The sequence below is a fragment of the Mirounga angustirostris genome, unplaced genomic scaffold (genome assembly GCF_029215605.1).
Source record: "Mirounga angustirostris isolate CCGP_5_RB_7025 unplaced genomic scaffold, mMirAng1.0.hap1 SCAF_8, whole genome shotgun sequence".
Classification (NCBI taxonomy): domain Eukaryota; kingdom Metazoa; phylum Chordata; class Mammalia; order Carnivora; family Phocidae; genus Mirounga; species Mirounga angustirostris.
Window position 1 is genome coordinate 124,731,161 of NW_026991716.1, and position 26,760 is coordinate 124,757,920.

General features: G+C 39.4%; 1 protein-coding gene across 11 annotated transcripts in view; it reads left to right on the forward strand.

Moving 5' to 3' along the window:
• UTRN (utrophin) overlaps positions 1–26,760 on the forward strand; it is a 496,097-nt gene that overhangs the window by 135,743 nt on the left and 333,594 nt on the right. For all 11 annotated transcript variants that reach the window (XM_054505586.2, XM_054505588.2, XM_054505587.2 and 8 more), the window contains 7 exons: positions 323–489; positions 3,833–3,956; positions 8,051–8,138; positions 14,280–14,521; positions 14,667–14,847; positions 18,140–18,285; positions 18,953–19,165. In XM_054505586.2, coding sequence (XP_054361561.2) covers positions 323–489; positions 3,833–3,956; positions 8,051–8,138; positions 14,280–14,521; positions 14,667–14,847; positions 18,140–18,285; positions 18,953–19,165 — 1,161 coding nt within the window. The remainder of the gene's footprint in view (positions 1–322; positions 490–3,832; positions 3,957–8,050; positions 8,139–14,279; positions 14,522–14,666; positions 14,848–18,139; positions 18,286–18,952; positions 19,166–26,760) is intronic.

Below are 26,760 nucleotides of genomic sequence, written 5' to 3' on the forward strand. Positions count from 1 at the left end.
CAAGATTAAATGCACTGTAATTCTATCTATGTGAAATACCCCAAATAGGCAAATCCGTAGAGATAATAAAAGAGATTAGTAGTCATGAGGGCCTGGGGGGAGAGGTGGATGGGGAGTGGTGGGCTATTAATGGGTATGGAGTTTCTTTTGGGGAAATGGTAAAACTGTTGTGCAGTGAGAAAGTGGGGATGGTTGCACAACTCTGAATATACTGGTAACCACCGAACTGTGTATTGTCGAAGGGGGAATGGTATGGCATGTGAATTATATCTCAGTAAAGTAGTGAGAAAACATTAAAACATGTGGCTGATTTATACTTCAGGTGACTCAGGCTGTGGCAAAGCTGGGGATGTCCCAGATTCCTCAGAAGGCTCTTTTGGAGACTGTTCGTGTAAGAGAACAAGTAACCACAAAAAGGTCTAAGCAAGAACTACCTCCTCCTCCCCCAAAGAAGAGACAGATTCCTGTGGATATCGAAGCTAAGAAAAAGTGAGAACAGATAGAGAAATTTTCCAAACACAGTACCGTGCATCACGTGTTTTGTACTCATCACTAATCATATGCCAATTTAGATGTCATTATTGTTACGGAAATTCAGTTGCTGAGCCCCTCACTGCCCCTGACTCTTCTGAGTGTCCTTCCCCACAGTGGCTAAGCATCTGAATGTCTCAGATGATTTTATGTATCCTGTGTTCAATCTGGAAAACTGTGTACCAGAACCCTTCCTTCTTCCTTTCCATTGTCTACCTTGGGAGGACAGGGCGGTCCATGATTCCTTGTTTATGCTTTCTTTCACTGTGAGAACCCTGGTAGTTTTGCTTTAGATACATCTCCTTATTCTTTGTGCTTCTCTTCCCTCCTCTTGCCATCCCAAAGTACTAAATGCAGTGAAGTCATTCCTTTGTAGTCCCCTTCTTCCTCTCAGTCTTTTTTCACATTTTCTTTCTTCTTTGTTAATTCTTGTGTCAGATTCATGAACACATTCTTTATGTTGGGCTTAAAGATCCGTCTTTGACATAAAATGTGTGTGTTTTTTTGGTCTTATTGATTCAGAGGGAACTCAGGCTCTTTAGAAAAGGACTAATCACAGCTACATAACTTGAGCATTTGCTAATGACCGTTACTCTGTGGAGCTGGGCTGTGTGACAACCCGGTAATGTACCTCACCCGGGCTAGAGCAGCCGAGCCGTAAATCAGCCCTTCTGTTCTCTCCCTTTTATGGGAGAATCCCAGTGCTTGGATAAATGGGCAGTTATTTTGGGCCTGAATAAAAATGATATGATTTCCCCAATGTAGCTTTTGTCAGACGAAGCGGGACTCCAATTTTACCGGATGATTTTCATTTTGATAATAAGGCTGTGTTTCTGCCTCCAGCAGCATCTCCCTGCCGGGCCAGAGCACCTCCAAGGTGCAGGCGACAGCTGTGGACCCTTTGCCTGTGGAACCAAGCAGCATGGGAAGAAGATGCTGCTGATGTTAATGTTGCCTAGATCTTTTCTCTCCTGAGTGTTTACGTTCTGCCCGGTAGATCTGGCGCTGTGTCTCTCCGTGCTGACTTGGTGCATTTGGCAGCAGGGAACGCTGTAAAAGGCTAAGGGTGCAGAACTATAAAAATCTTAAACATGAGCTTGTTGTAGAGAGTGCACTCTGCTGCCGGAAGTAGAATCCTGTACCAAAGGTGACCTAAATAATGAGGTCATTGATTCTCTCACATTACGAGAAGTCCGGAGACAGGGCATTTTTGACGGGATGGTGGGGCTCAGCATCCTGCCACCCTGCCTCTCCGAGTATGTGGCCTTTCACCATTGTGCTTGTCCTCTCGTGGTCCCAAGATCCTGTTGTAGCACTGGGCAGAACATCTTTGTATAACCTGATGTGTGTGTGTGTGTGTGTGTGTATATATATATATACATATATATATGTATATATATATGTAGGAAAAGCAGTTTTCCCTTATTTGTCTTTTTTTTTTTTCTTAAATTAGGGAGAAAGACCTTGCCTAGAAGACATTGGTTAACTTCCTCCATGGTCTCATTGGCCAGGATTCAGTCACTTGCCCCACCCTGGGTGCATGGGAGGTTGAGACTCTCTGGCCTTTTTGGTCTCTGTAATTGTGTTCTAGGGGAGTTGGACAGCAGAGAGAAACGTGGGGAGGGGAGTGTCTGTTGCTTGGGCCAGCAGCTGTGAGTACCATAGTCTTCCAGTCCATGATTTGATTGATGCAGAAATTCCTTTAGTTAATTCCTGGACAAATAGAAGCTTGTATATGTCCAGTTCATTATGATAGAAGGCAGTGAGATCTCATTATTCGAAAGGTTATTTTTATGGGCAGCTGAAGTCCGCCCCCTTCACGTCTACCCTTGTGTACTAGTTCTGCTTTCTGGGGTGATAATAGAGTTGCACCAGCCTTCTGCAGTATGGTGCCTCCTCAGTATGGGAGGGGGTTTCATATTCCCATTTCTGTGGGCCTACAGTGTGGAGTCTTCTTAACCATTCCGAGTGTGACATGCCTTCCAGACCCTTTAATACCTTCAGTCTGCTGTAGACCCTGGGATCATGACCTGAGCCAAAGGCAAATGCTTAACCGACTGAGCCCCCCAAGCACCGGGGAGGTTTTAAATAACTGCCCCAGGCCACATAGCTATAGATGGTAGAGTTCAGTGGGTCTTCCTCACCAGGACTCTACCCAGAGTCTTGACACAACTCCTGGGGATTTTTAGGAACTTTAAGGTAAGCACAGGTTGTCTGATTCTTTTTGGGAAACAGCTTAAAGTGTTTCTGGTAAATTATGAATATTTGGTTTTTACACAGCAGCAATGGTCTCAGGTCATGTTAACAGAGATATCCATCATAGGAAAGAATTGTCCCTCTATACCCTGTGCTGGCAAAAACAGCCACTAGCATCACCAAGAGAAGAGAAGGGAAATAAACTGCCTTTTCCGAAGCATGTATTATAAACTGTACTGAGCTCACATCTGCTCGGACAGCCCATTTTAAGACAAGCTAATAGTGGTTTCTACAACAGACTGAAGGTATTAAAGGGTCTGGAAGGCATGTCACACTCGGAATGGTCCTTCAGGACCTTCCAGGAACAGGCTGGTGTGGCTTTCTGCCACGTTGGAAGTGGTCCTGTCCCCTGCCTAGTACTCACTGTTCTAGCCACGCCTAGCCGCTTGCTGTTTGCAGTGTGATCCTCCTTCTCTTTGCTCTCTCTTTGCAAGGAGAACTCCTGGGCATCGTATCACTGTTGTGCTCCAGGAAGCCATCCCTCCCTGACTGAATTAGGAGCCCTTACTGGGAATTCCTGGGGCATTAGTACCTGGCCAGTTCTCTTGTGATTTGCCTGTTACTTTCCATTGCCCCTACTAGACTGGAAGCTCCATGAGGGCTGGGATTGTGTCTGAGTTACCTTCATATCAAGAGCCCAGTCCAGTGCCTGGCATACGCTGGACTCAATAATTAATGTTAAATTAAAGGAGGCATTGACTTTAAGAATATCTGTCCCTGCTTTTTCCTCTTATTTTCTAATCAAATCTTTTTCATTATCTATAGGAGTTTATAAAAATACAAATGATTTCGTACAAAGTTTAAAAATTATTCAGTTATTTAAAAATTATTTATTAACGTGACAATATTATTCCTCTTTTCAAACTTTTAATTGTAAATGTGTGATTTTATTTGGTGTGCTTACTCTACGTCTATGATGCCTGTTTTTTTTGAGGCATATTGAGAACACGTGCCTGGTGGGTGTTTTGATGGCTCTGTATCTTGAGCCAAGTGAAACAGTATAAGAATAGGAATGACAAACAGTAACATCTGAATCCTAAATCAGGTTTGATGCTGCAAGTGCAGAGCTGTTGAACTACATTTTGAAATCAAAGACTGCCATTCAGGCCGCAGAGATAAAAGGCTATAAGAAGATGCAAGAGACTTCAGAAATGAAAAAGAAGTTGAAGGTAAAACATAAAACAAAAATATCCTTGTGAATAAAATATTTCATCGGGTTTGATTTGCTGTTGTGATGGGATCCAAAGGCTTCCTGTAAAATAAATATAGCCGTAAGGTAGCTTTTAGAACATTGTAGTAAATTTTGAATCAGTCAAGCTGGCTGGCAATCAGATCCCTGTGTGGAGGGAGGAATTTTTTTGCCCCTTTTCCCCTAACCTCTGAGATGTGCAGGAAGGAATGCTTCTAAGGTGATTCAATTATTAGTATTATTTTTTACCTTGATTAGATCTACTTTAATCTAGTCCCTAATAATTTATGACTTTGTATATGCTGAAGATATTTTGCACTCTGAATGCAACAAATGATTTCAAATCTCAAAATCCCTTCAGTATATCTTCTTTAGAGAAGAGACACATTTTAAAAAAAGAAATACTGTGAAAATGCGTGGGATCTTAGCTCTGCTACTCTGCACCTGATGTGTGTTACTGTAAATTGTGACAGGAGATTGTAGTGACTTAGGTCTTTGGTGTTCATTTAGTGTGTGTACATCCTTTCACGAAGTGTTTGGACATCTAGAGCAAGTGTGTAGTCCCGTCTACGTTGGTGATGGAGTTCATGAAGAGTTTGGAGAACATTTCCAGAACGAGATGTGTGTAAATATCAGGGATCTAAGCCGGAAAGTGGTAGTCCCATGGGGGTTGAGAGGAGACCAGGATTGCAGTGGTCTCTGTATTTACTGGTGAAGTCCAGAGGGTGAGGTAGCACCACACTGGGACCAGAAGGCGCTTGCTTGGAGCGGGGTGGGAAGGCCCAGCAGGCAGGGGTGCCCCTGAACAGAGGCATGGAGGTGGACACGTGGGTTGTGATAGTGTTTTTTTGTTCTGTGTAGTGCTAGGTGTGTGTGTAAGAGTAGTGGAGAGTTAAGGTTGGAGAGGCGGCTTGGAGTCAGACCCTGGTTGACTTATGTTTGGGTGAGAAGTTCAGACTGACTCCTGTCTTACTGCTGCCTTGTGACTGCTCTTATTTGAGGTCACCATTGACTGTTGGCTTCCACATCCAAAGGATGAATTTGTTTCCTCATCAAACCTGCTGCCTCTGCAGCATTTGCCACCGTTTACCCTTCCCTTCTTACATTCTCACAGCCCTTGGCTTCTGCGGCCAGTGATTCTACTGAAATATAAATCCGATCAGGTGGCTGCTGTGGTTGCAGCTAACTAATGGCTTCCCACTGCAGTGGGGACAAAACCGGCATGTCCCTGACATGCGCCCGGAGCTACAGCCCTCCTGAATCCTGCTCTTTGCTCACGTCCCTGCTTTCACCACACGTGCTGTTTTCCATGCTCAGAGTGGCCCTTAGTAAGCCTTTGTGCTGTGTGGCTGAAAAGGCCTCTGCTCCAGTAAAGCAAGCCTCTTTTAGCCTCATTAGGAAGAGTTAAGTGGTTCATCTTTGGCCTTCCACGTTGCTTTGAGCGTGCCTCTGTGAAAGCCCTTATTGCACGTATATCAGTATTTGTTTCTATGCCTGCCTGCTAGTGCTTACAAGTGAGGATAATTTCCCATCGAACCCTCTATTTTCAGCACTCAGCAAAGTTCTTGGCTGATGGAAGGAGGGAATGATGGCTGTGGAAAGGGGGATGTGGGAGGTTGTTAGCTTAGAAGCCCCATTATCGAGCCCTCTGCACGGGGAGTTGGGAAAGAGGAGCCGTGTTGCATCCTTTTGTAGGCTTCTTACAGCGCTGAAAAACCAATAGATGGTATTAATGAGTATTTAACAGCCGGATTCTCAAAGACAGAGAATTTGGAAGTTACAGTGATCTTTATGGAACAAGTTCCAGAAAATAATAATAAGTTAAATTCCATCCTATGATCTAGAAACATTTTTTTTTTTTTGGTGCAAAATGGTGGTTTTTTAAAGCATGGGTCCTGTCCTGTGTTGGGGCAAGTAAGGAAAAGGGAGGTTTCAAAAGAACTTTCATATGCTAAAGAGGACTGACTACAAGATACCAGAGCCATTGTCAAGCTTGTTTCTCCCCCAGCAGGTATTAACATTGAAACAGTTGGGAGATTCCTGGAAGAATGTCACACATGTCCCACCCAGAGAGGGGGAGTGGGGTGGGGTGGGAGAGGTTGTGCATATTATGCTTTGTCTTCCGCTAGCCTTCTGCTCCCTCATCATTTCCTCCCTGAGCAATTTTGACCCTTAAATCTAAGGTTGTTGAAGGCAGAAGGTCTCATTTTTTGTAACGTCCTCTCGCTGAATAGGGGCGTAGAGATGTCCCTACCTAGGGGAGTTACAAAAGGGGAGGCAGCTGAATCTAAGGCTGATAGGAAGTCAGGAAGTGTCTCTCTGGGTGGTAAGAATCATCTGTTGATGTGAAGTCATCTAGGGATGGAGTCTCGGAGTCTCGCACTAAGTGGAGAGATACTGTAGATGTGGGCAGATTCCTCTTCTCGAGGTCCCCAATATATCCTGAGGTTCCCGCACCTGGTGGGGAAATCTGGAATGGGTGGTGTTAAGTCCAGGGGGTGCTCTTCTTGATGGGGTTTTGGAATATAGGTGAAATTAGGTGGGGTGAGGTCCGGAGCCGACGACCAAGAATTCTTGAGACATCTTTGGTGCAAAAGGATGGTTTATTCTGATCTAGAAACAATTTTACTCCTAGAAATTGTTACTATAGTATTTGAAGGGATAAAAATAAGGACTGTGTTTGTAACTGTGAGGCATGATTGTCAGTTCCCATGTTTTCCTTTAATATTTATAAGTTCACTTATTTTGTTGTTTTAGACAAGTAGGGACAGATGCCAAAAGGGTTGGAAAAATGTAAAATGAAGAAAAGTTAACCATCATTTTAATCTCTAATTTTTCTTGCTAATTGGGGAAAGGGCAGTTTACTTGTGTTTTAGTGAAGGACTACCTTGTTCCAATTGATGACACACCTGGGTAGAATCCCTCTTTCAATCTGTCATCACCACCTAAAGTAGCAACAGATCAATCTGTATAGAACAGGTAATAATTCTTCTCTATTTTGGTGACTTTTTGCATTGATACTTAGTTTAACAAAAACAAGTGGTGTTTCTTTGAATCTCTTGTTATTTCTTCATCTTTGACTGTAAAATAGTCACAATAAAGTTGTGCAGATCAAAGTAGGATAGTTTATTGGATGGTGCATATATGTACAGAAGTTAGAAGTGGGATTCTTCTCTGTGTTTTCTGGTGGAAATAATATGGTTGCTTAGAAGTTTTGATTGTCCTATTGTGGGCACTCTTTGAGTAGTTAATTTTATCAGTGGGAGTGAGTGGGAGAAATTTCAAATACTGACTGTTCATGCGTACACACACGTGTGTGTGTATATCTTCATGATTATGTTTAACCCTTTCTTACTAGTTCTGGAAAGATTTTGTCTTCCTTGTCTTTGAGAAATAGGGACGTTGAGAATATCAAACTTTAGCAACGTAAATATTAAAATTAAGAGCCACTCCTCAAACATAAGGAACAAAATGCTTTGGTTTGGGTCCCAAAGCATATTGTCATAGTTTAAAATTATGTATGAATTATGCTTGTGGTTGAAGTTTGCATTAGATCCTAAACTTAATATAATATCAATAAATAATAATAAGGCTCAAGTATTTCTATTTTTCTTGTTAATTAATTTTTGTCCAGTCATCTCTGTCATAGGATATTCAGTTCACTTGACTTCAACAGTTGTTTTTATTGTGTGGCACAGACACTGACGTTATATATGTAAATAGACATCCTGGATCTAAAACACTAATTTTAAATGTATCCTCTTGATAGGAACTCATAATTGTACAATTTTTTTCTTATAAAAGTAATCAAAGTTTTTTTAAACTAACCAAAATTTTATATTGTTTGTTTAAATTTGCCTTTTGAATTTAATCAGCTTTGGAATTCTGTAGGGCAGCTTGGAATTGCATAGTTTTGTCTTGTAGAATTTCTCTTATGTCAAGTTTGATTATGACAACAAAAGTGATTGTGGGAGGGACACAAAACATGAAACTTACAATAGCGTGAACATTACATTCATTGAGAAGAAATGTAGTATTTTTGCAGCATTCTTATATTGGAATTTTTATTTCCAGGGATTTGAAAAAGAACAGACAGAAAGAAGCCCCAGACTAGATGAATTAAACCAAACCGGACAAATCCTTTTGGAGCAAATGGGGAAAGGTGAGACCCTTGATTTTTTTTTTTTTAATGTTTTTTAGATGGTAGCATTGAATAATATTTACAGTTTGACAAATTATATATTTTATTTATTTATTTAATTTTTAAAGATTTTATTTATTTATTTGATACAGAGAGAGAGAGCACAAGTAGGCAGAGGGAGAGGGAGAAGCAGGCTCTCCGCTGAGCAGGGAGTGGGACGTGGGGCTCGATCCCAGGACCCCAGGATCATGACCCGAACCGAAGGCAGATGCTTAACTGACTGAGCCACCCAGGCGCCCTATATATTTATTTTAACACTGTAACCTTTTTTTGTTTTTTTTTTTGTTTTGCTAAAAAAGTGGTTTTCAAAATTTTTTTAGGAATCTTTTTTCAAATGAAATCCTATGCTGAAGCTGGGTTTATAAAACAGATAAAAGGGAAGTTGTTCTGCTTTTACAGAGTCACACAATCTAAAACTCTGATAGCTTAGCAGAGCAGGTGAAATCCACTGCTGTGGAAGATTTTAAAATCTCCTTCTTTAGGGTTCTATATTGGGAATTTGTTTTGGAGAGCAGTGGCAACAGAAAATTTTACTTTGGCGATATTTGGGAAATGAAGTTGTGTTAAGGTAAATTCTTTAAGGTTATTTGATTTTTGATCACTTTCAAATTAATATGTTAATTTACTACAGGTATCTTTTTATAGTTAAATTTGATAAGGTGTTAATTGTATTTGAAATTTTTACCTGTATTAAGGACTTTTTTTCTTTGCCATTAGCCCTCAGTGATTCAGGGGAGTGGAAAGATGAATATTTTTGCTATCAGTTTTGCATATTATACTTTCTTTGGTCTAGCTCTGAAAGGCCTTTCTTGTAAGTCCTATTCGTTATTCCAATGCTTTGGAGGTCTGCTGTAATAGTCTTTGACATAAGCCATACACGCCCAAGGCAGAATTAGGAATATTAGTTTGGCAACAATCTTCAGTGTAGTTGTTTTCAATCTTTTAATTTTTTACTTTTTATTCTGGAAAATATAAATATATAAAATGCAAACAGAATAGTGTAATGAAACTCCTTGTAGCAATTACCCAGCTTCAGTAATTAACGATATTCTGCCATTCTTGAATTATCTATACCTCTACTCATTCCTCACCCCCTTGTTATTATTATTGTTGTTTATAGTTTTTTAAAAAGTAAAATTTACAGGGCACCTGGGTGGCTCAGTCGGTTAATGTCCGACTCTTGATTTCAGCTCAGGTCATAACCTCAGGATTGAGCCCTGCATTGGGCTCCTGGCTCAGCAGGGAGTCTGCTTGTCACTCTCCCTCTGCTCCTTGCCCCTGCCACTCACAGTCTCTCTCTCTCTCTCAAATGAATAATTAAATCTTTAAAAAAATAAAAAGCAAAATTTATTTACATCGAAATACATGAAACTCAACTGAGCTGTTTTGACAAGCCTATATCCACATGACAGTATATAGAAAAATTCCATCTCTCCAGAAAGTTCCCTGGTGTCCCTTATGGTTCAGTCATCCTCCCCCTAAAATCACATTTTAAAAAATAGATTATTTTTGCCTCTGCATTTAAAAAAATATGTAAATTCATTATACACACACACAAACTATGGACACACACACACACATTTATACACAAAATATGTGTGTGTCCAATATATGTCCATTTATTTGGAAACTATGCAAATATACCACTGTCAATCCATAGATGTTAGTACAGCTTAATTTCTTAAAAAATATATAAATAGAGTGGGTATTTATTAAAAAATGGTATTTTTATTCAAAATCCTCCTGGCTCAGTGTCTTAGTTACCCTGGGTGTGAGTACCCCACTTGGAAATTACTCTTTCAAAAATTTACTTAAAGAGATCTAGAGATAACAGAGAGACTGTAATTTCCATTGAGATGCTGATTCTTTCAATAATTCCAATAAATTGTGTGTTGAATTTATGTCAGTTACAATCAGAGATTCTTTTTTTTTTTAAAGATTTTATTTATTTATTTGACAGAGAGAGAGCGAGAGCAGGAACACAAGCAGGGGGAGTGGGAGAGGGAGAAGCAGACTTCCCGCTGAGCAGGGAGCCCGATGTGGGACTCGATCCCAGGACTCTGGGATCATGACCTGAGCCGAAGGCAGACGCTTAATGACTGAGCCACCCAGGCGCCCACAATCAGAGATTCTTAACTTGCACATCAGTTTTGCAGTTTGGGTACCAGGCTTTGTCTCGTGCGAATGTGGGGTACTTTTATGAGTCTGGGTACTGAATTTGACCTCATTTCTGCATCTGATTTTAGGCAGTGTGGCAGGATTTAGGTGCTAAGCCTAGTGGGGAAAACTACCTAGGGGAGAAGTTGGTGAAAGGTGCTATGTTACAGTGAGAATAGCAGCAAAATGGGAAATAGGAGACCTTGGGGGTCTCCTACCCTTTTCTAGTTTCATGTCCCTGGGCGAGTCATGTAACCCATTTGTGTCTTTGCTTCCTCACCCAGAAAGTGAGGTGAGGCATTCACCAGCGGAGTACAGCTTTTGTTGCATGAGTTCTTACTGTGAATAGGCATCTACTAAAATATATACTCTAGAAACTGAGTTCATGTGAAAGTGCTACTTGTAAAATATCGAGTGCAATATTGGGGAATATATTTGTAAAGGAATGAATTTTGTGACATAATGTAGACTTGTTTAATTTCATGGGAAACCCTTTATATTTTGCATTACCATGTTTTTTGGAGCATTAGACTGGAAGTGCATTCATTACAGGATCCTAATTTTATTTATTTTTTTTAAAGATTTACTTACTTATTTTAGAGAGAGAGAGAAGGGGGAGGAAGAAACAGAAGGTGAGGGAGAGAGAATCCTGAAGCAGACTCCTTGCTGGGCATGCAACCTGACACAGGGACTTGATCCCAGGACCCCGAGACCATGACCTGAGCCGAAATCAAGAGCTCGCTGCTTAACCCACTGAGCCACCCAGGCACACCCTAGTTTTATTTATTTTAAATGACACATTTAGGATGGGATGGGAATCTGGGCAATGGGGCATTGATTTGAATAGGATATTTATATTCTGAGTTTAATTTCTTGCTTTTTGAGGAGTGTCTGCTTCATGTTAGAGAATAAAAGTGATTTTCAAAAATCTTCCCCACTGTCTTCCCATTTCATCCATTATTCTAATTTTATAGTATTGTATATTACTTCTCTCCATGTGGTTTTAGTGCTGTTAATCATACTGCTCTTATAAACTAGAAATGTTGTTTAACAGAAATGAAAGCACAGTTGGGTGCTTCTTGTGCTCCCCTCCCCCCATTTTCCCTAAGAAATTTGAAACAAATCCTGGAACACAGATAATTAATATAGAGAAAGTTTTTTACAGAGTGTTATTTGGCAAGAGATGTTCCAGTAATCATGTCACTGATTTCCTCAAACTAGTTCCATCAAAAGCTCCACCAAGGTGAAGTTTGATGGGACTTTTCTGTCTAGTGCATTTGAATTATATTTTGTGGTATCTTGTAAAGCATAAAAAGGTTTTAAACAATGAAATTATCTGTTTCATTTAACTTTCATGGCTATTATATTTGGTTTTCTTGGTTCAGCCTATCTTTTTCCTAGAGGTTGTGAACTAATAAAATAGAGTAGTTGGGCATTTGGGGCGCCTAGGTGGCTCAGTCGTTAAGCATCTGTCTTCGGCTCAGGTCATGATCCCAGGGTCCTGGGATCAAGCCCCATATTGGGCTCCCTGCTTGGTGGGAAGCCTGCTTCTCCCTCTCCCACTCCCCCTGCTTGTGTTCCCTCTCTCGCTGTGTCTCTGTCAAATAAATAAATAAAATCTTAAAAAAAAAAAGAATAGTTGGGCACCTGGATAATATGGCTTTATGAATTGATGTTTATTATGACTAACCTATGGAATTTGATAGTGGTCCTATGTTTTGTAAATTTTCCTTCATTCCAATAGTGATAGACTGAAAAGTGTAAAGTCAAGTGAGAGTAAGTGGCAGGAATATGTTATATTTTGTTTCTTTTAGATAATCAATAAGATGATGGTCTATTGATTGGGCTTTTGATTAGTCATTTAAGAGTTGGATATTCTATGGAAGTAGAAGATTTATTACTCAGGATCTCTGGGAGCAAAACAATTATTTTAAAAGACAGTTATTTTAGGGACACCTGGGTGGTTCAGTCAGTTAAGCAACTGCCTTCGGCTTGGGTCGTGATCCTGGGGTCCTGGGATGGAGTGCCGTGTTGGGCTCCTTGCTCAGCGAGAAGCCTGCTTCTCCCTCTGCCTGCCGCTCCTTCTGATTGTGCACTCTCTCTCTCCCTCTGACAATTAAGTAAATACAATCTTAAAAAAAAAAATTACTTTAAAAGACAATATATAGTTTTCTTTGCTTGATATGCAAATTTTGCTTTAATTATTACTTGATATCTGTCTAACTTAAAATATCTCAAGCTTAGAGGAAGGGAGATTTAAATTTTGAGAACTGGTTTGAAGGGGCAAAACGAATGAATTGTACTATATTGTCAGTGAATAACTGCCTCTTACCTGCTTTCTAGATGAGTAGTGATAATTTTCCATCTCAAAATTTTACCAGCTTAATCTTTCTTGTTTAGCATAAGTTGCCCGACATGAAAGTGAAGTGGCTGATGTTATTCCTTTGCCCCCTTAGAATAGAAATGACCTGGCAGACACAGAGCCTAGATCACCATTGCTCAGATAGTTTGTCGGGAAAATGGTGATTTGTTTTTTTAATGACTCTGTTAATAGAGATAAATGAACTTGGACTGTGGTGTGGATGATTTGCCTGGGTCTAATATTCTATTACCTGTGTAATGCTGGCCAACTAACTTCAGCAACTGACATGGGTGATACATTCAAATTATGTCATGTCCTGTTTGCATTTCTAATTTTCAGTGGATACAGTGTGTTGTAGTATTTTTAAAATTGCATTGTCTGTGGATCCTAAGTGACCTTTTGTTTTACATGCCATTTTATTCCTTAGAGCGCTCATTACCCTGAATCTCGATTGCATATATTTACAAAAAGCATCATTGTTTTTTCCCCTCCTACTCAAATAATAAAGATGTTAAGCCCATTCTTTCAACATGCCTGCTCTCCTAAGGAGATAAAGATTCTTTTGTAGATTTCCCATGCTTTTTCAGAGTCATTTTCAATGATTTGATGTATTTCATAGTAAGGGAAGGACTGTGAAAAAACTTACTACTACCTATAACTGTTGTTTCTACGAACATTCTTCACCTCTCAAATATAGGAGGGAAGATGATAAGATTTCGGTAATAAGCATAATGCCATTCATTTTCTCTGATGTGTTTCTAAAGGTGATGCTTTGGTATTTGCTCGTCCATGTGTGGCATGCCGCGCAGGCTTGCTGACGCCTCTTGGGCCTGGCTGCTGGCTTGATGCTCCTCCACTCACCAGGTTGCCCCCTGCACTAGTTCTTGCCGTTCGTTCTGCGATTCCTATGACACTGTGGTTAGGGCTCCAAAGACTCTTTGGAGCTCTCCCCTCCGTTGTTTAGCCAGCTGTCTTTTTTGTGGTGACAGAGGGTTTATCTTCTCATGGAGGAACTTCAGACAGGTGCACATCGTTCACTATATTTCCCTGGTTCTGTCTAGCAGCCAGCGGAGAGGTGGATGCACATACTCTCCACAAAAGCCCATGACTGCAGCACCACTGATACGGCTTTTGGGATAACAGTGCTACTCCTGAACTGCCATTTCTTTTTTTTTTTTTTTTTAAGATTTTATTTATTTATTTGAGAGAGAGCACATGAGAGGGGGGAGGGTCAGAGGGAGAAGCAGACTCCCCGCCAAGCAGGGAGCCCGATGCGGGACTCGATCCCGGACTCCAGGATCATGACCTGAGCCGAAGGCAGTCGCTTAACCAACTGAGCCACCCAGGCGCCCCTGAACTGCCATTTCAAGCTCCCCTTCTCCCACTTCGGTCAGGGAGTGAAACATAGTTACTCTTAAGGGCATCATTATAATTTTGTGGTTATGTTAAAAGGGACTTAAGGGAGCGATCACTGTATGTGACATCGCCTCATTATTTTGAATAGGTTAGAATGTTTATAACAAATTCAAAACAAGTTTTATAATAGCATATGAAGCGTCTCCTTATTTTTTATGTCTGCATAGAGGGTATTCCTATGGAAGAAATAAAAAATGTTCTGGAGAAGGTGTTCTCCGAATGGAAGGATGTATCTCAGCGTCTGGAAGATCTGGCAAGAAAGATTCAGCTACAGGAAGATATAAATGCTTACTTTAAGCAGCTTGATGATCTCGAAAAGACCTTAAAGGCAAAAGAGGAGTGGGTGAAACACACTCCCTTTTCAGAATCTCCCCAGCAGCCCTTGCCGAGTTTGAAGGACTCCTGTCAGGTAAAGAGAGAACCATCCAGAGCATGGAAGCATTCTATGCCCCATCCTGTATTTAAACAAGATGCTACTTGTATCATGAACTTTAGATTAATGCTGCTCTGATGAACTTCAGTCAGTTCTGTGACCCTTATTTTCTCTTCTGTAGCGGGAATTGGCAGATCTCCTGAGCCTCCACCCCAGAATTGAAATGGTGCGTGCCGGTTGCTCAGCCCTGAGGTCTCGTCCTTCTGCTCCGGATTTTGTCCGGCAGGCCTTCGAGAGCCTTCTGGGCCGCTACCAAGCTGTGCGACAGGACTTAGAGCATCATCAGCAACAGCTGGAGAACGGTAAACCCATTCTCTTGGTTTTCTTGGTAGATGACTCAATTTTTTTTTTAAATTTTATTTTATTATGTTATGTTAGTCACCATACAATACATCATTAGTTTTTGATGTGGTGATCCACAATTCATTGTTTTTGTATAACCCCCAGTGCTCCATGCAGTACATGCCCTCCTTAATACCCATCACCGGGCTGCACCCCCCTCCCCTCCAAAACCCTCAGTTTGTTTCTCGGAGTCCATAGTCTCTCATGGTTCATCTCTGCCTCCGATTTACAACACCTTCATTTTCCCCTTCCTTCTCCTAATGTCCTCCATGCTATTCCTTATGTTCCACAAATAAGTGAAACCATATGATAATTTACTTTTTCTGCTTGACTTATTTCACTTAGCATAATCTCCTCCAGTCCCGTCCATGTTGATGTAAAAGTTGGGTATTCATCTTTTCGGATGGCTGAGTAATATTCCATTGTATATATGGACCACATCTTCTTTATCCATTCATCTGTTGAAGGGCATCTTGGCTCTGTCCACAGTTTGGCTATTGCGGACACTGCGACTCTATTGTCTTCTCTCTTAGTTTGCTGTAATTTAAAAATTACTCCCAGTATTTAGACAAAGAGCACACTGGCTTGTTTTGTACCAGCACATTCTCTTTTCGTCTGTGCCCTGCTACTGTTCGGGTCTTAAAATATTTTGAGTATTTCCTGGATTCACACTTGTTTGGAAAAGTGCAAACAAACAGCTTGTACCTGCTCTAAAACCATGTTACTAGGATACAGTGACTTTTAAGGAGTTTTTTGAAGGGTGCTGTCCCTGCCTTTTATTGAAGGAGGCCAGCTAATATCCTTACTAGCAGGGCTAAAAAGAATGATCACTTACTTCTGTTTGCTCAAAGTGGTTTTAGCAATACCATCTCCTCTTTGAAAAGAAATCATGTTTCTCTTTCAAAGTCTGAAATTATTTATTTATTCATTTATTTGTTTATAAGGGGGGAGGGGCTGAAGGAGACAGAGAGAAAGAATCTTTTTTTTTTTTAAAGATTTTATTTATTTATTTGACAGAGATAGAGACAGTGAGAGAAGGAACAGAAGCAGGGGGAGTCGGAGAGGGAGAAGCAGGCTTCCTGCCAAGCAGGAAGCCCGATGCGGGGCTCGATCCCAGAACCCTGGGATCATGACCTGAGCCAAAGGCAGACGCTTAATGACTGAGCTACCCAGGTGCCCCTGAGAGAGAGGCAGGTTCCATGCTGGGCTCAATGCGGCTCTCGATCTCACAACCCTGAGATCATGACCTGAGCCAAAATCAAGAGTTGGATGCCTAACTGACTGAGCCACCCAGAGGACCCTCAAAGTCTAAAAAATTTTAAATAGTTTTTACTTTTGGAATAAATCTAATTTTGGCAAGTTACCTGTTAAATGTTTTGAGAGCTCATTTCTCATCTGTTTTTTCTCCTTAGCTATTGTGTAAGTCAGGAATTGTGTTATATCATGTAATGTTATGGGTAATGCACGTTAAAAAGCTATATGTTGAACCATATCCTTCCTTGTAGCAAATGTAGATTTTGTAATGACCTGTAGGAATCTGTATGTGTACATGGCAAGCAAATATGTCATGTTGTCTTTCTTCTGGAAAGGCATTTGGACACCATGCTTTTTTGTTCATTGAATTCAGTTAACCTAGAATGTAAAATAAATGTTTGAGAGTATTGCTTTTTAAATTTACTCTCATAGGGGCACCTGGGTGGCTCAGTCGTTAAGCGTCTGCCTTCGGCTCAGGTCATGATCCCAGGGTCCTGAGATCGAGCCCCGCATCGGACTCCCTGCTCCGTGGGAAGCCTGCTTCTCCCTCTCCCATTCCCCCTGCTTGTATTCCCTGTCTCGCTGTGTCTCTCTCTGTCAAATAAATAAATAAAATCTTAAAAAAAAAATTTTACTCTTATAAAACATGCCTTCATATTAATCCTTGTCAAAAGTAAAAGCGTATTTTGTAACAGTAAATTGAAAAAGCAGTACACTGAAACATCTAATTAACATTACATAATACAACACAGTTCCTGACCTGAAAGTGAAAAAAAAGTTCTAAATCTATTTTTTTTTGTTTTTAATTGTGGTAAAATATACATAACATAAAATTGAACATTTTAACCATTTTATTTATTTATTTTTTAAAGTTTTATTTATTCAAGTAATCTCTATACCCAGCGTGAGGCTCAAACTCATGACCCTGAGATCAGGAGTTGCATGCTCCTCCACCTAAGCCAGCCAGGTGCCCCATATTTTAACCATTTGAAAGTGTAGAGTTCAGTAGTGTTAAATATATTCACATTGTTGGGCAGCCATTCTCCAGAACTCTTTCATCTTGTGAAACTGAAACTCTATAGCCATTAAACAACAGCTCTTCATTTCCTCCTCCCTCCAGCCCTTGGCAACTACCATCCTGCTTTCTGTATGGATGCCTTTGACTATTCCAGATACCTCATATAAGTGGAATCATGAAGCATTTGTTTTCTGTGACTGGCTTATTTCACTTAGTATAACATCCTCGAAGTTCATTGGTGTAGGTAGCACGTGTCAGGATTTCCTTCCTTTTTAAGGCTGAATAACATTCTATTGTACGTATTATACTGCATTTTATTTCTCCATTTCTTTGTCAAAGGGCATTGGGCGGTTGTGACTGCTAGCTTCTTAATTTTGCTTCTAGTTGGTTTCACATCTTTGTACTCCAAATGAGTTTACTTCCTTTTCAAAACTCAAGGGTTGCTTGTCTGTGATTTTTACCTTGGTGACTGAAATAGACATCATTCCAGCCACCTTTTGCAGTCCGGGCCTCTGAGAGGACCTGCAGTAGCCCAGCTGTGGTGTTCCGTGTAACACCCAGAGCTCTGTAGACGGCTGTTTGTCTACCCCCTTGAGCTCAGAGGAAGACTGGTTGAGGGGATCCGGTTTTCTTTTATTCCTCGTGTAGCTACTGGGGAAAAGGAGATTAGATGAGACAAAAGAAACATGGTAGTACCATCTTTAGAGAGACATTTCATCATGATGAAATGAAGAAAAAATGATAGTGAGTTAGTTAATATTTCAAACATCAACATCCGCCAGCATGAAGTCACTGACTCTCAGAAATGCCAATGGAATGATTTATCTTAGTAGTTAACAGAGACCCATTTAAATTTTAATTATGGAGTCTAACTTATTAGGTATTAGGATTCACTTATTTAGAGAAGATTAATGGTATGTATATAATAATATTTGGTTCCTAACACTATTTTCTAAAAGTAAGTATTTTTAAATAAACAGAACTGAAGAGCCAACCTGGACATGCCTATTTGGAAACATTGAAAACACTGAAAGAAACACTGAATGATTCAGAAAGTAAGGCCCAGACATCTTTGAATGCCTTGAATGATCTTGCAAAGCTGGAGAAGGCCCTGCAGGAAAAAAAGGTAGTATATATTTTAGGTCTTAGAAGTCTAGGGTCATTTTGAATACCCCCTATCACTTATTTTGAAATATTTTTTCAGCTATTTAAAAAAATATTAGTCATTTTTGGTCAAAATTGGTCAAAAGTTCCTTATAATTTGAAGGTTAGTTACTATAATGTAGTACCTCAGCTAAAAGAAAAGATACTTATTGAATATTACTAATAGAATAAAAGCATATTTTCTCCTTCAATTGTAATTAGTCTAGAATTCTCAGCCTGTTCATAATCTGCTAAAATTTCTTTAATAAAAAGAATATCATTGGAATTGATGTGTTCTTTTTTTCTGTGTTGAATAAAAATGCTTCTCTGGTCATTTAGGTTATATGGCTCTGCATTATTTCATCAGATAAAACAGATCAACCATTGAACACTGCACACTTGGTCCTCACTGAGTGTATTGTTTTACTGGATTTTAGTGTGGAGAATATATTATTTCTGGCCCACACACAGTTCATGAAGGGAAAGCTTTAACTTTTTTTGGTTATGCTTATTTTTTTTTTCATGATTTTTGTGCAATTCTTTTTTAATTGTATACCTTTTAAAAAGTGACTTTAGGCTGTTTATAGCCCATATTATTACATCTGTACAAATTATTGTGCATATTTTTAATCTTTAAAAATTTTTTCCAGGCCCTTGATGAAATTCTTGAGAATCAAAAACCTACATTATATAAACTTGCAGAAGAAACAAAGGCTTTGGAGAAAAATGTTTCTCCAGATGTAGAAAAAATGTATAAGCAAGAATTTGATGATGTTCAGGGCAAGTGGAACAAACTGAAGGTCAAGGTTTCCAAAGATCTGCATTTGCTTGAAGAAATTACCTCCAAACTCAAAGCTTTTGAGGTAAATCCAGAGGCTAATGGCATTTTAAATTTATCAGAGAGCAAAATGGTAATTTATCAAGTAAGACTCTACTATCTATTATTTGGATATTTGCATTTTTTTCATTTCCCATATTTATTATGTATGTAAGTTGGGATTTCCAACTTGCTTTTGATGTGCTGGAGAACACATTTATTTGCTTTGCTTTGCAGAAGGGCTTCTTTGTAAGAGGTGAACTGGATCTTGAAGATAAGAGAAAATTCCTTAAAATTGGTCAAAGTAATGTTTCGGGGATGAGGAGCCTGCATGATATTCAGACCGGTGATTAGATTACAGGGGGACTTTGTTGGAGTGGTAAAATTGCCCAGGTGGTGGCAGACAGCTGAGTCCTTAAAGCTGGTTTTTGTAGAATTCAGACATTTGGAGGTAAAAATCTGAACCAGACCATTGATAAACAGCGTCAAACTGGGAAAGCAGGTAATTTGAGGGATATGAAAATCAGAAGTAGGATCCTTTGCTACATCTGAAAATGTACACAGATGAAGCAGTGATAAAGTTCCAGAGGAAAGGACAAATGTTAGGACATGAGGAGAAAGTGATTTATGTCAATGTCAGATAAGACAGGATTTTAACATTTTACCTGTGAGGAAGATGGAGAAGCGGTCTCCAACAAATCACCTGGTTTTCTACTAGAAAAGGTCTGGGTGAAGAATGAATCAGTCATACTCTTCTCCCTTTGTTCCTGATGTCTCCTTACTTTGGTCTTTTGTGTTGTGTTGTGTTTTTCCACTGTTGTATCTCACGATGGACTTCTGGTATCATGCCTGGCAGAGAGAAGGCAGTCAAGAAATATTTTTCAATGAATGAAATGAAATTAGTAATAGGAGATTTAAATTTGGATATATATATATATATCCAACATTACTTAACATAAATATATATATATGTATTTGGATTTAGATTCCAAATCTATATATATATAGGAGACTATATATATATATATAAACACATATATATGTGTATATATATATTTTTCATATATATGTGAGAATTTGTGTAAAGGATTGTTAAAAAAGTGAAAAGATTGAAAATGAAGACAAAATTAAAAAAAAATGCTGTTTTAAAAATCAAAACCAGGGAACATGAGGTAAAAGAGGGGCGGGTAGACTATACAGATCAGTGTGAAGATATCCAAAAAGATGAGATGAGTGTGGTGACCACTGACCATGGAGGGAAGCTCTGCCCCAGTGGACAGCTCCAGTGAACGGCCGGGAGAATAAAGATGGTGAGGTTCCTATGAGAGAGAGAGAGAGAGAGAGAGAGAGAGAGTGTGTGTGTGTGTGTGTGTGTGTGGTGGTAATGGAAGGAACTTGTTTTTCCTAAGTGCAAACTGCAGTTCTATACCAAAACTGAGATCTCCTTAGAATAAAGCATTAATTTAGAAGAGGGGTGTGTTATGTGTAGCTTAGTATTTTGGAATCAATGAACTTTGTGAGTGGATCCAGTTCCCCTTATATGGCTTCCATTGTAGTTCTTTAAACTTTAAAACCAGAATTACCCTTATTCATGATTGTAAAATTTGTGCTTATGGTCCAAGCATTGTGTTATCTGTGGTTCTCAACCGGGGGTGATTTTGCCCCCCCCAACATTTGTCAGTATTTGGAGACATTTTTTGGTTGTCACAACTGTGGGGGGAGGGGGTGTGCTATTTGTTTCTAGTGGGTAGAGGCCAAGATTACAGCTAATGCATAAGACATCCCCCACAACCAAAGAATTTTCTGGCCCTAAATGTCAATAGTGTGAAGGTTGAGCAATGCTGGATTAAATATTTCTCATCTTTTCAAAAGAGCATTGCTTTGTTTTCAAATTTAAATGATCTTCTTTTGACTTTCAGAAGTGTATTTTAGGGTTAGCTAAATGTGTGCCAATATTTTAATATGGAATTTAAAGAAAATAAATAGTGTTCCAAAACACAAAAGAGAGTCCTGTGGTTATAGTAATCCAGCTTTAGGCTTTAGTGAGTTGTTGTTACTAATGTCGCAAATCTAGGCACTTAGAGGGCCAGTTGGAATATGTGCCTAATTCATTCCATAATAAATATCCCAGATATTTAGATTTTTTTGTTATCACAGTAGCAGATTTGTAAGGTCCAGATTCTTTATTTTTTGTGCTTAACTACAAGATTGTTGACAGTATGTGTTTTCCCTAACTGTGCAACTTCTTTACTGAAATATGTATTTTTTTATTCTAAAGAAAACTTTTACTCCTTTATTTGCTTTGCTTTGAAGGCATTGCTTGTTACTTAACTACTTACAATTCACTTAGGAAACCTTAGTTTTTAACCCAAAGCTAATTACAAATAAATATTCATTTGTAGGTTAGCATTGCTTCCCTCTTTTCAGTGACCCAATGTACAGTTTTTTAGCCATTTAAGTTCTATTTGTCTTTAAGGCATGAGGCACAGTAGTTTTTTGATTCAGTGCTGGTTTAAGATGATGCTTCTTAAGAAAAAAATGGTTGGCTTGTTTATTTTTAAAATGCGTTTTTAATTATATAAGTAATACATAAAGAGTGCTCATTGTGAAGAAACTTGAGTAATAGAGAAGTATTAGAGTGAACATTTAGAATTCCCTTTCCCCCTCAATACCATCCCTTTCCTGAAGGCAGCTAATATTTTATTTTTAAAGATTTTATTTATTTGACAGAGAGAGATCACAAGTAGGCAGACAGGCAGGCAGAGGGAGAGGGAGAAGCAGGCTCCCTGCTGAGCACGGGGCCCAATGCAGGGCTCTAATCCAGGATGCTGGGATCATGACCTGAGCTGAAGGCAGACACTTAACCGACCAAGCCACCCAGGCGCCCCTGAAGGCAGCTAATATTAACAATGCATCCCAAGAGGACACACAAAAAAATGGAAAAACATTCCATGCTCATGTATTGGAAGAATAAACATTGTCAAAATGTCTATATTGTCCAAAGCAATCTACACATTTAAGGTAGTCCCTATCAGAATACCAACAGCAGTTTTCACCTAAGTAGAAGAAATAATTCTAAAACTTGTATGGAATCACAAAAGACCCTGAATAGCCAAAGCAATCTTGAAAAAGCAAAGCAAAGCTGAGGCCTCAGAATTCTGGACTTCAAATTATATTACAAAGCTGTAGTAATCAAAACTTGTTTTAATGACCTTGCATTCCTTTTCGGTGATCCAGCAGCAGGTGTTGCCCATCTCAGACAGGTACAAATCTGTGCTTTTGAGCAGCAATGGTCAGTGTAGAATTTTGGCCCTTCCAAACAAAATGTTTTTGTACTGGCACAAAAATAGATCAATGGCAGAGAATAGAAAACACAGAAATAAACTCACAATTGTAGGATCGATTAATCTTTGAGAAAGCAGGAAAGACTATCCAATGGGAAAAAGACAGTCTCTTCAACAAATAGTGTTGGGAAAACTAGACGGCAACGTGCAAAAGAAAGAAACTGGACCACTTTCTTACACCATACACAAAAATAAATTCAAAATGGATTAAAGAGCTAAATCTGAGGCCTGAAACCATAAAAATCCCAGACGAGAACAGGCAGTAACCTCTTTGCCATTACCAATAGCAACTTCTTTCTAGATATGTCTCTAGGGAAACAAAAGCAACAATAAACTATTGGGACTACATCAAAATAAAAAGCTTCTGTACAGTGAAGGAAACAATCAACAAAACTAAAAGGCAACCCATGGAATGGGAAAAGGTATTTGCAAATGACACATCTGATGGAGGGTTAGTATACAAAATACATAAAGAACTTATAAAACTCAACACCCAAAAAATGAATAATCCCATTAGAAATGGGCAAAAGACATGAACAGACATTTCTCCAAAGAAGACATGCAGATGGCCAAAAGACATGTGAAAAGATGCTCAACATCACTTACCATCAGGGAAATGCAAATCAAAACTAAAATGAGATATCACCACACACCTGTTAGAATGGCTAAACTCCATGACACAGGAAACAACAGGTATTGGAGAGGATGTAGAGAAAAAGGAACACTTGTGCCCTATTGGTGGGAATGCAAACTGGTGCAGCCACTGTGGAATACATGATGGAGGTTCCTCAAAAAGTTAAAAATAGAACTACTCCATGATCCAGCAATTGCATTACTGGGTGTTTAACCAAAGAATACAAAAATACTAATTCAAAGAGACACATGCACCCTTATGTTTATAGCAGCATTATTTATAATAGATAAGATATGGAAGCAGCCCAAGTGTCCATCGACTGATAAATGGATAAAGATGTGATGTACAGGGCGCCTGGGTGGCTCAGTTGGTTGAGCAACTGCCTTCGGCTCAGGTCATGATCCTGGAGTCCCGGGATCGAGTCCCGCATCGGGCTCCCTGCTCGGTGGGGAGTCTGCTTCTCCCTCTGACCCTCCTCCCTCTCGTGCTCTCTGTCTCTCATTCTCTCTATCTCAAATAAATAAATAAAAAATAAAATCTTAAAAAAAAAAGATGTGATGTACACACACACAAACACACACACAGCCATAAAAAGAATGAAATATGCCATTTGCAATGACATGGATGGAGCTAGGGAGTATAATGCTAAGCAAAATAAGTCAGAGAAAGACAAATACCATATGATTTCACTCATGTGGAATTTAAGGGAAAAAAATGAGCAAAGGGAAAAAGAGAGGCAATCCAATTATAGAGCACAAACTAATGGCTACCAGAGGGGTAGGGGGTGGGGGGATTGGGATTAAGGAGTGCACTTGTGATGAGCATCGGGTGATGTATAGAATTTTGAATCACTAGAAAGAAAAAGGGTCCTTGTTGGAGGTTAACATATTCCAAGTAAAAAAGAAAAGCTCATGAATGTTACTCATTCTAATCATTTTTTTGTTCACCCTAATTGAAACAAGTGATGTTGGAGCTCCATGTGGGACATTTAAATAGTACACAAATGCATGAGCTTGGAGTGTGAATCCCACTACCAAAAATAATGATGGTGCCTTTCATTGGTACAGCACATTTAAACTTCAAAAGTATTTCATAACTATGTGCTTACTTTTTTCCTACCACCCTATGGTATTTGTAAAATACCGTAACCATACTTGTTATTTGTTTGTGTGCAAATTTTAATTTTCTGTTACTTGTTGGCAAATAGTGTTTTTTTTCATCTGCCTACATTTCCTTTGTCTGTATGGCTGGTTTTCTGTACAGGTAGCAAGTTTAGCCTGCGTATTCTTATTCAGTGTCATGCTCATATACGTTCTTAAATTCTTTTTTTATCCATTCCATGCCAAAGTAATGACCTCTGTTCCTGTACTTAATTAAAATGTTAATTGGTACTTTAGAAACCACTTCACAGTAAATCCTCCCACTTCTTCCAGGCAGCAAAACATTTACAAATACATGAACATTCATTTTTTCATTATTGATTTTACTTGATTTTCTTATGAATTATGGGGATTACATATTATAAACTTCTAGGAGGCTGGTTATATATCTCTTATCACCAGTAATGTTATCTTTGCATTCAGGGGCTACAGGTATTTTGTATTGTTTATTGTTTCTTTTCCCCTCTTCAAGATCTTTTACGGTGTGGTATAACTACAGAATTGTGAAACCATCCCCGAGGCCCACACAAAACTCTGTCTTATGTTTATCACTGCTCCTGCATCTTCAGACACTCCTGCAGCCTCCCCCTGCTGTGTTCAGACTCCCAGAGAGTCCCTTGCCCTGGCAATCCCATTGCCCTTTAAAGCTGGCTCCCGCTTCCAATCTCTTCCCTCCCAAATTCCTCTTCCCCAGTGGTGCCAGAGTTCTACTTCTGGAAAGGATCGGGTTGTCTTTACCATGGTGATAGAGGGCACTCACAATCGTCTCCTAGCTTCTGCCCCTTCCTTGCCCCGAAGCCCCTCCTGCACTGCCCCCTCCGCCCCCCCCAGCAAACCCTCCTTCGTGAACTGAGTCTGGTGAGGAAACAGTGTAGTAGATCCTGAAGACCACATTGGACAATTGCCTTTCTCCGGAAATGCCACTTGCTAGGAATTCATACCTTCCTCGTCTGAGCTCATCCTTTAAGAAGAAGCTTGTTCTGCAAGCAGTGCTCAGTCTTGCTCACTGCCATGTCCACAGCTAATTATTCCCTCCTCTGGATTCTACTATGCACTGTTTACACCTTCACAAACCCTCATCTCAGGCCAGCTTTTATTAAGGCTAGACCTGTGTGTCTCTCCTCCCTCAAGGACTGAGCTCATTGACGACAGGAGCCCTGTGTGGGAAAAAGCAAGTAAATGGATGGGAATGTCATTGCTTTGTAGGTGCCTACAGGCATCTTACCCAGTAACATTTCTCTACTGAGGTTGGATCTATACAATCTAAATGCCTGCTCATCATAAATGAAAGGACTCTGTGTAGTCACACCCCTTCCTTCAATTGCTGATCAGTCGATGTGCTCTGACCCAGAGTTTGGAAGGGGATATACCAGAGCTCTGAGACATGCAGAACTGAGCTTTGAAATGACTCTGGAAAGAATTTCACAGTAAAAACGCTATGGTAAATACCTAGTAAGAATAATCTGCAACATGGCTGATTTAACTCTTTCTAGGTAACATATGATTGATGATCTCATAAGGTTTTTTTTTCCTTTCTCATTTTGAATGTATTTTACTTTACTAAAGGTGCATTCTAAACCTTAGATTTAGGAAGTCTTCTTAGTTTTAGATAATAAATGTAGGAATGTCCTTGCTGGTCTTCCCTATTAAATGAAGGAATACTTTTTTAAAGAGTGCATTTGAGGTTCACAAATATTATAAAACCATACAAAATAGAAATCCCATTGCCTTAAATTACTGTTTTAATTCTGGTTTCATCCTTTTTCTTGCCTGTGCCTTGGATTAGAAATTGCTTAAAAAGCTGTGGACATTCCACCAGATGGGGAAGGGACAAAATAAAATGCCAGGAATTTAGCTGTCAACAAAATCTTGGGAGGTAGTTGTGTACTTTGGAATCTTACTGTCTTAAATCCAGAGTTCCCAAGCTTCATATTTCCCCCACCCCTAGCTCAAGGGCCAGGCTGGGAGATGGGGCATGTTAGGATTAGAGGACTTGTTTCAGTGACCTTGCATTCCTTTTCCATGATCCAGCAGCAGGTGTTGCCCAAATCAGTGCTTTTGAGCAGTGATGGTCAATGTAGAATTTTGGCTCTTCCAAACTAGAGTATTTGATACTTTGGCTTTCAAAATACTGTATTAGTCACTTTATATTTGTTTCAGAATTTGTGAGTATAAGTGAGAATGAGACATGGTTGCCCTAGGTTAGTACTTACAATTTATTTTGTGCATGTGAATTAATGATAGATATTTATTGTAGAAGTTTACAAGTCTTTTTAAATGTTTTATATTGCTTTAAAAGAGCTGAGGTCCCCTAAAGAAGAGAGAACATTAGAAATTACCCAATCCTAATATATATATAATAGTCAGAACATAAAATATTATATATAGTGATATATGTAACATACATGTGTGTATTTATTCTGCAAGTGGATGGAAGTGGAGAAAAAATTAAATACTCATTGTACATTAGAAAACCATAAGTGCATAACCTGAGTGATTTTTT